Source organism: Juglans regia, chromosome 1 (genome assembly GCF_001411555.2).
Source record: "Juglans regia cultivar Chandler chromosome 1, Walnut 2.0, whole genome shotgun sequence".
Taxonomy (NCBI): Eukaryota; Viridiplantae; Streptophyta; class Magnoliopsida; order Fagales; family Juglandaceae; genus Juglans; species Juglans regia.
In genome coordinates this window covers 14,414,771-14,423,611 of record NC_049901.1, presented here as the reverse complement: position 1 = coordinate 14,423,611, position 8,841 = coordinate 14,414,771, and the positions used below count along the sequence as shown (strand labels likewise).

The following is an 8,841-nucleotide window of genomic DNA, read 5'->3' as shown; positions in this document are numbered from 1 at the left end:
GCTCATCATATGTTTGGATGTCTTAGCATTAAAGTAGTTATAAAAATTTCATTGCTTAATGTAAAGCGAAAATGTAGTGAAAAAAAAAAAAACTACTTTTATGATAAGAAAAAACTACTTCAAATGTCTCATATGAACAAGTGAGCATCACCGGTAATAATAAGATTTAAAATTAAAAATAATATTTCTCTTAGTTCATGTATACAATTCACCAAACCGCCGCAAAATCTTATTGTACACTGGAGGAACACGTAAATGATAATTGGCTTAAGCTTCCGATATTCTCTCGAGGCATATATGTAATGTCAACGTACAAGATCAATAATGAAATTCTACATAAAAAGCTTTTGCATATTTGATTATGATATCAAATGAACAAGACTATTCTACAACTCGGTCTCGAGTTCGAATAGTCGTTCCTAACAAATTCAAACTCGTTCAAATTATAAAAACAAGTCGATTGGGAATATAAAATGTAACTAATTTTTTATAGGCTCAAACTTGAATCATGTTGGAATAACAAGTAAAATGATACAACTTGACAACCACTACGGCCTATTTGAACTTGACTCATTTACACTCTTACTAGCACGTAAAAATGGTCCTCTTTCATTAATCAAAATCATTTTTACTATTTGCATCCGAATCAAAAGAAATTAAGCCAGGAAAGACGAGGCAAGATCAAGAGCCAATGAATTATACCCAAAAGCCCAAAACATTAATATAAAAAAAAATTAAAAAGAACGAATCGTAAAGAAATGGCAAAGATGACGTTTCTTATTATTATTGTATGAAGAGATCAAAGACACTAGGCCGTACATACCACAATGCACCGACCAAAGCCTACTACTCGAGGAACACGTACGAATATCGACCGCTGACTTGGACTAGACTAAATCTTGTACAAGTGTACATCCCACAAACACAATATACTCAGCCGTATACAGAGACAGGTCATCAAAAAAAAAACTCGCACTGGCATCCTTCGCAAGAAAAAAACGACGATAACTAATTTGGTCTAATCACAGGCCATGGTGATCTTCGACATCCACTGACGGCTTGACCTGAGCCATCGGGGCCTCGCCGCAGACTACATTCCCTTCGAGATCATCACAAATTCCATACACCGTCCTATCCGAGTCCAACTGTTCCGCCCCGTTCGCTTCTCCTCCGCCTAGGATCTGGTCGAACGGTGCAGCGGTGGGTTGAATGTGTGGGAATGGCAAGAACACGCTATGTACCGCAATCTTTAGGTTGTGTATCACGTCAGGAACCCTGATGCTCACGTAGTTTATCCTAACCGGGGCCCCCGACAAGCCTCCACCGGCGGTGGTGATCCTTAGCGACTGCCCTCGCTCGAGCGTCGGTAGAGTAATCTCCGTAGGGAGCTTCTCAAGGTCGGAGAACGTCAGGTAATGATTCGGTACTATGTGGAAGCGAATATTGCTGATGTACGCATTAGAACCAGAGAATATGGAGACGTCGTCAACCGCGAAAACCGTCATGTTGTTGAGGCCAATGAGTTCGCCGTACTTGACCTTCATCGCGAGCGCCAAGATGTTAAAGCCGTTGTTGCGGAGCCTAAGCATGGTGTCCCGGAGCATCAGGCGCATGACAGCGGACTGAGTTGTGGAATAGATCTGGTGCGTCACCGTGCGCTCAGGATGGAACGGGAACGAGAGCGAGGTCATCCTCTCGACGTCGCAAGAGAAAGGCGAGAGAGGAGCGACGAAGCCTTGAAGGCCGTGAACCACCACCAGGCCGTTGTTGAAAAGATCAGGTTGAGTGACCTCCACTCCTCCGATGAAGACCTTGGCAGCGGCGGAGAAGCTGCCATTCTTGGACCTTTCGGAGGTGATGGTGATGCATCGGCCTGGGCTCAACGTCTCGATCCTGGTACCGAAAGCAAGCTTCCGGAGATAGTCGACCGTGAAGATGCCAGGAACAATGTGTTCTCGGAGGAGGTTAGGGATGGAGCAAGAGATACAGGAACGGAGGGAGGAATCGGAGGGAGCGAAGAGAGTGTAGGGACCGGGCCAGGCCATGGAGGCGGTGGAGGCCGAAAGAGAGGGTGCGGCTGTGGCGAGCTCGTTGAAGCCGAGATGGGAGAGGATCGGAGGGAGTAGAGAAGTGTGGGACAAAAACGACTGGTCTTGCGGCTCCTGAGGTGGTGTTGGTGTTGGTGTTGGTGTGGGAGTTAAAGGTGCAGAGGGTGTGATGCTTTGCTCCGGTACGTGAATGGAGGTCGCGATCGATAAGCAGAGAGATGCAATGATTGGGATGGCCAAGAGAAGCAGCGTATATCGCAGCGAGGTCGCCATGAGAGGAACAGTAATTAGAGAGCTATGAAGTGAGTGTCCGATACAAAATGAAGGGGAGAGAATTTATTCCTCAAACTGGGTGGCGTACGGATCAGCTATTGGAGTTTGTTACAGAATCCCTGCGCGCGTGAGGAGGTGCGGCGCGTGTATGAGAATCAGGAAGTCTGACGGGCGCCAGGTGGTTAGAAGGTTCTGGATTTTTTTTTTTTTTAAATTATCGTATGGTTGGGACTTTCTGGTTAGAATTCTTTTTTTTTTTATTATTTTAACTTTTCTGGTTATAATTTTTTTTTTTTTTTTGAAATCAACGTTGTTTTCATTTTATTATCCAATCACATTGTTACAACCTTTATCCATTACAATCAAATGGTGTATATTTTTCGGAGCATCCTCTATCCAGCATTGTTCCCCCTCCAAAGCCATTTTTGCCCGCTGGTCTGCCACTCTATTCCCTTCCTTCTCCTCGTATGAATCCAACTTTCCACTTCTCTCTAATTTGAACTTTATATCCTCAATAATCTGCCCTTTCCATGATTCATTCCCCACATCAGACATTACAGCATCAATCACCTCTTTTGCATCACCCTCAAAATTAACATCTTGGAAGCCCAGCTCAGTGCATAGCTCCATAGCCCTCCATATAGCATTACATTCAGCCATAAATGGGGAGCTAACATAATTCCTTACAGCACACATTGAAGCTAAAATGTTCCCATTACAGTCCCTGATCACAATGCCCATCCCCATTCTTTGTTGGGTTAAATCTAATGCAGCATGCATCAAAATTTGCCTTATATCTATCACCTTCAGGTTTCTTCCATCCAACCCTTCCTTCAGCACCCTCCTCCTGGCTTCGACTTCCACCTCGTTCGTCCCATATTTGCTTGATGAAACTCTTCAAGCCCTGCAACAGCTATCTGTACAACTTTACTAAGGCAAATGAATTTATTTTCAAAACAATATTTATTTCTTCTAGACCATATATTTTTCATTATAACCACCACCTCCACTAATTTTTCTTTTGGTAATTTTCTGTACATTTCTATCCACAATTGTATGAAATCCAAGCAGCTGGTCTTCCATTTGTTAACATGACTAACATTTTCTGTCCACACATCAGAAGCAGCAGGGCAGTTCTACAGAACATGGATTACAGATTCTTCAGCCATTTTGCATACAGGGCATCTTGGGTCCTCTACAATTTTCCTTTACCACAAATTCAGCCTTATGGGTAGGATGCTGTTAACTGTTTTCCATAAGAAGCGCTTGACAGCACCACGTACATCAAGTGTCCACACCTATCTCCACACTTCAGCAGCCCCCTCCCCTTCATAAGATGTCCCACATTCATCTGTTTTCTTCCTTTGTTGAACCACATAGTAGGCACTCTTCACAGAGAATCTCCCATTCTTGGAGAAGCCCCATATCTGTTTGTCTGCAGCACCTGTTCGACTGATAGGAATGGCACAGATCATATAGATTTGTTTAATTCAGATCCTTCTACATTCCATATATAAAGGTTTCTAGAGGTTGGGAGTGCAGTTGATTATAGTGGGTTTAAGCAAAATAGGAGTAGACAATAGAACAAAATAATTCCAAGCTGGTAGACACAAAGATTGAGTGTAGACTTACATCCTCAGGTGACAATAAGGAGAAAGTATTGTTGACAAAGTAGCGAGATTATAATGGCAGCACAATGGTATACAGAACCAAATCCCAAGTACACACCGAAGGGCTGGTGCATGCTCACAAATAGCACAGGGACTTATAATCTCTTCTCATCACTCCAAAAGCCAAGTGAAGAAGAAGAAACAGAGCTTTCAACCAAATGTATAAAAGCTTAACGTGAGGTAACTGCTGTAAAGAGAAAAAGGTGACCTAAATCTTAACCACAGGAGATGAAAGTAGTCGGTTAGAAAATTCGTTACCATTTCAGGTATAGAAATTCAGGGGTCGCAGGTATCTAGAATACCTGAAAACCTTCAATACGCACCCTCTAAACAGAAAACCCAATTTGTTTTGTTGCCGAAGCAGTGATATTTCTCAGCCTTTGTGCGACAGAATCTATCTCCTTGCCTTGCTGTTCAAAACTTCTACAAATGTTTGTCAGTCTTAAGATCATGAGATTAGTTCTGCAATTATAGCCCTCATTTAGCTCTGTTCTGGTCATGATATGACTTCAGCATGTCATAGAGTCTTACAGATAAGGGTCATGTCTCTATGTGATATTAGTGACATGAGTTCATGGTGCATTCTTCAATCATTAGAGTGGTCACATTACCAATTGCTTAACTTCTCAGCCTATGACTGATGATATCTGAAAGCTTTTAAACCTACTTCATGTGCATGAAAGTTGAGGCACATTATATTCTTTCTGGACAACTATTATATTCGTTAATCAGGTTAGCCTATTTGCATGTTGTAAGACTCCTTGAAAAGGATGCGTTAGTGCATGCATAGGCAGCGCTGAAAAATATATAGTTTCCACGTGTCCTTGCAGCTCTTGATAAGTTTTCGAGTAAAAGACACCACTCATGGGTGCACAAAAATGACCGTATGAAAACCTGGTGAGCCAAAAGCTGTGAAAACCAACATAGTGGTGGCCAAAAAACAAAACCACAGTGCTATTAACGAAGCTCTGTTGACATCTATGCGCAAGTGTTTCAATTTAGGTTTTCTCCCACTTACTAGTAGTGGGAGAAAATTAGAGATAACAATAATCAAAATTGCAGAAAAATCAAACCTTATGTATCAAGGTGATTTCATTAATATACCCATTTTGTTTTCAAGTCATCAAGGGATTCGATTTGCCCAGGGAATTTTATGGGTGATGAAGGAGTACCTCCAATGCATGTAGTGAAAGAACAAAGGGCCGGGTCAATCTGAAATTAAGACTGGTAGTGCACAATGCTGAGAATCGGTTGCACTACTTGCTTTAACTGTACACTACTAGCACTGATATATATATATATATATATGCTTCCTCTCCCTGATTACGTAAAATAGAATTGATTTTCAAAGTGGCACGGGAGTGCGTCTTTGCTCTAGAACAAATTGTATGGCAGAATCTCATGGCTGACACTAGTCATCTTTCTCAAGAGGGCAAGCTGCCTAAGACCATTCCCATTAGCTTTCCTATATATTGATTAAAAAACACACTTCTTAAAATTTTCTCCTAAATTTTTTTCATCTTTCAAAAACCTCCTACAATATCTCACTCCCTATTCTTTCTTTATTTCATTAAAATAAATTTTTTCTATTCTTTATTTATTATTTTTTCTTTCTCCCTTATTTGTACATCTTTAACTACTCATTTTTTTTGTCTTTCCGGGAATGATCGGGAGAAAACTTTTTAACTTATTTTTTTCACATTTTCGTAATTATTTCTTTATTTTTGTACCCATAGTTTCAATTTTTCATATGGTATGATTTTTTATTTAAATTACTTGTCTCTCTAAATGATAATATTTTTAAAATTAGTGCTTTTGTAATAATAATATTTAAAAAAAATCATATTTTCACAAGTGGTCATTTAAAAAAAAAATTTTGGATCATCTCAATACTGAATTTTTTTTCAAATTTTAACCATAACAAATATGAATACGAAAGATAATGCAGAAGATTTCAAGAATAATTCATGTTATTTGTTCGAATAAAATATATATATATATATATATATATATATATATATATAAAGTGATTTTGAGATGAACAGTAACTCTCCAAATATAAGGAGTTAGTGTTCACATCCTAAAACTTTTTCTTAAAATAGAGATATTTGGTCAAAAAGTTAAATTTATTTTCTAAAATTTAGAGATTTGAAGGTTTAGGCCGGAAGCGATGGAAATGCTCTAAGCCAAAACTGATTTCCGACTGTTTTATCTTTTCCAAGTAGGACTGGTATCAAGCTCCATCTGCACTGGAAATTGTTCTATTTTGTAGGTAATTGATCATCCTGATTGATTTAACAAATTGGGTGTCTCTTTGGCACATGGCTTGCAACATGACCAGTATATATGTGATTTTGATCTAACACGACGAATATACATAATTCTCAAGGGTGGCTCCACAGCTATCACTGAGAGCTCCAACTAATGTAATTGTTGTCTTTTTTTTTTTAATATATGTATTTTTTTAATACTTTTAAATATTTTTTTAAATCACAATATCATTAAAAAATATTTATTTAATTACTAAATAAAATAAATAAAATAAAAAAGTCAAGCAAGAGCCCCAACGGTGAGAGTTTCAGTATCGTTTGTTTTCACAATTAATCTCAACTCATATCATATTATCTAATCATTATAATTTTTTCAAATTTTTATATAAAATATAATAAACAATTCATCTTTTTCGAATTCTAATTTAATTTTTTTAAATCTCAAAATAAAAATAATATTAAAAAAATATATTCTAATAATATTTTATTTAACATTCATTTAAAAAAACAAAATCTGTTACTCAATTGTTAATTTTTTTTCTAAACACCAGCTCCCTCCACCCAACACAAAAATAAATAAATAAAATAAAATAAAATAAACGGCAGGAGAAGATATTGACCAGTATTTGTGTCTTGTCTCTTACCAGTGCTATTTTCGAAAGAAACTGCATGATGACCAGTGCCCCCATGGCAAAATCTTTTTTTATTTAAAAAAAATCATAAATTCATTAAAAAAACACTTCTTAAAAAAATAATTAAATTGGTAGACACTCTCGGAAGATTTTCTCGACTTTAGCATTATTCTTTTCAAAATTTCACGACTATAATGACGTGGGAAGTACATGATGACCCGTCTAAGGGCAGCTTTGGAGTGGGATGAGACACAAAATTCTCATCTCATCTCATCTCATCATTACATTTTTTTTAAATCTCCATACAAAATATAATAAACAATTCAACTTTTTCAAATCTCAATTCAATTTTTTCAAATCTCAATTCAACTTTTTCAAATTCTAATATAATAATAATACTAAAACATAATATTTTAAACAGTAAAACAAAATACAAAATTCTCATCTCACCCCTCCAACCTGCCCTTAGGCGCTCCTCTTCCATTAAGTTCTTCTACAATGCGTAGGCATTGAGGGCATATCGCTAAAGTTATATGTTTGGAGGTAAAGATGATATTAACTCATTTCAAATCAATGGTGATGAGACTCGTTAATTTTTAATTTCTCGTAAAAAGTTTGAATTAATCTCAATATATTTTATACATTTAAACATATGTAACAATTTATTTATATTTAAATATATCTAGATGAGACTCACACAATACTAATATTTATACATCAATTCAATCATATCCAAACACTGTCGTACCAAAACCCACATTAATGATTAGGCTTCATTTAGTTACTAAACTCATATCAACTCATCATTACAATTTTTTTTAAATTCTAATACAAAATATAATAAACAATTTAATTTTTTTAAATTTTAAAATAATAATAATATTTTAACAATATTTTATCATCTCAACTCAACTTAACTCAGTTCAACATTTAAACGTAGCCAATTCACACAAAATCATCACCGTAGTTATTATACAGAGAAAATATCCATATCAGATCACAGATAAGCATGAACTTAGTAAGTTGGCTTTATTTCACTGAGCCTTGCCTTTCCGTCCGCTGAATGTCTTTTTTTTTCGTACTTTACTTAAATTATAATTGAAAAATAAAAATAAAAATGAAGTATTCTGCGTAGGTTATTTTTCTTTTTTTAGAAAGATTATGGTACCCCAATTTTATTGATAGTTCTCATTTGTGGCGGAGAAAAATCGTGGTTACAATTTTAGACACCTGAGAGGTACAAATAAGTAAAACAGAAACCAACTCCCAAACATCAAGAGCAACAAACAACAAATTACAAAAACTAAATATTCATAAATACAAGATCAATACAAAACCAAAAACAACTCCAAACCAAAATCAATACCAAAACCTACAAGAACAAAAAACCACACATGCAAACAATGATCGAAAAGTCAGATGGAGTCAAACCAAAAAATTACTGGGTGTAGAATCTACGAAATGCACAGAGAAGGAAGACCAATTATATCCATTCTGAGAAGACCCCATAACTGGCTAGCCTGAAAAATCACTACCATTGTATCAATCCATGTCAGAACCCCCAGCACCTCTCTTGGCAAGAAAATCAGTCACAACATTTCCTTCATGATAAACATGACTCACACGATACTCTATGCACTCTAAATAAGCAAGTAAATCATCTCAATAATCCTCTAGATAACAAATACAACAAACACTTTTAGTAAACCAATTAACAATAAGCTGAGAATCCATCTCCATCTCAACAAACTTTTCAATTCAACAAAATTATTGGAGCCCTAACCCATAAAAAAAGAATAAGCCACTTTAAACTGACCAAAGTTATCAAGAATAACACCTCCAGCACCAACCGGACCAGGATTACCCAAACTCCTACCATCAGTATTCAGCTTCACCCAACCACAAACCACCTTCCTCAGTAAGCCTACATATATTATTCCAAAAAATC

At 36.7% G+C, this 8,841-nt stretch overlaps 1 protein-coding gene across 1 annotated transcript; it reads right to left on the bottom strand.

Moving 5' to 3' along the window:
* Positions 1-705: 705 nt before the first annotated feature.
* LOC109013272 (fasciclin-like arabinogalactan protein 21) lies at positions 706-2,355 on the bottom strand. The gene has a single exon (XM_018995312.2). The coding sequence runs from the start codon at positions 2,319-2,321 to the stop codon at positions 1,023-1,025; it is 1,299 nt and encodes a 432-aa protein (XP_018850857.1). The 5' UTR covers positions 2,322-2,355; the 3' UTR covers positions 706-1,022.
* Positions 2,356-8,841: the final 6,486 nt, after the last annotated feature.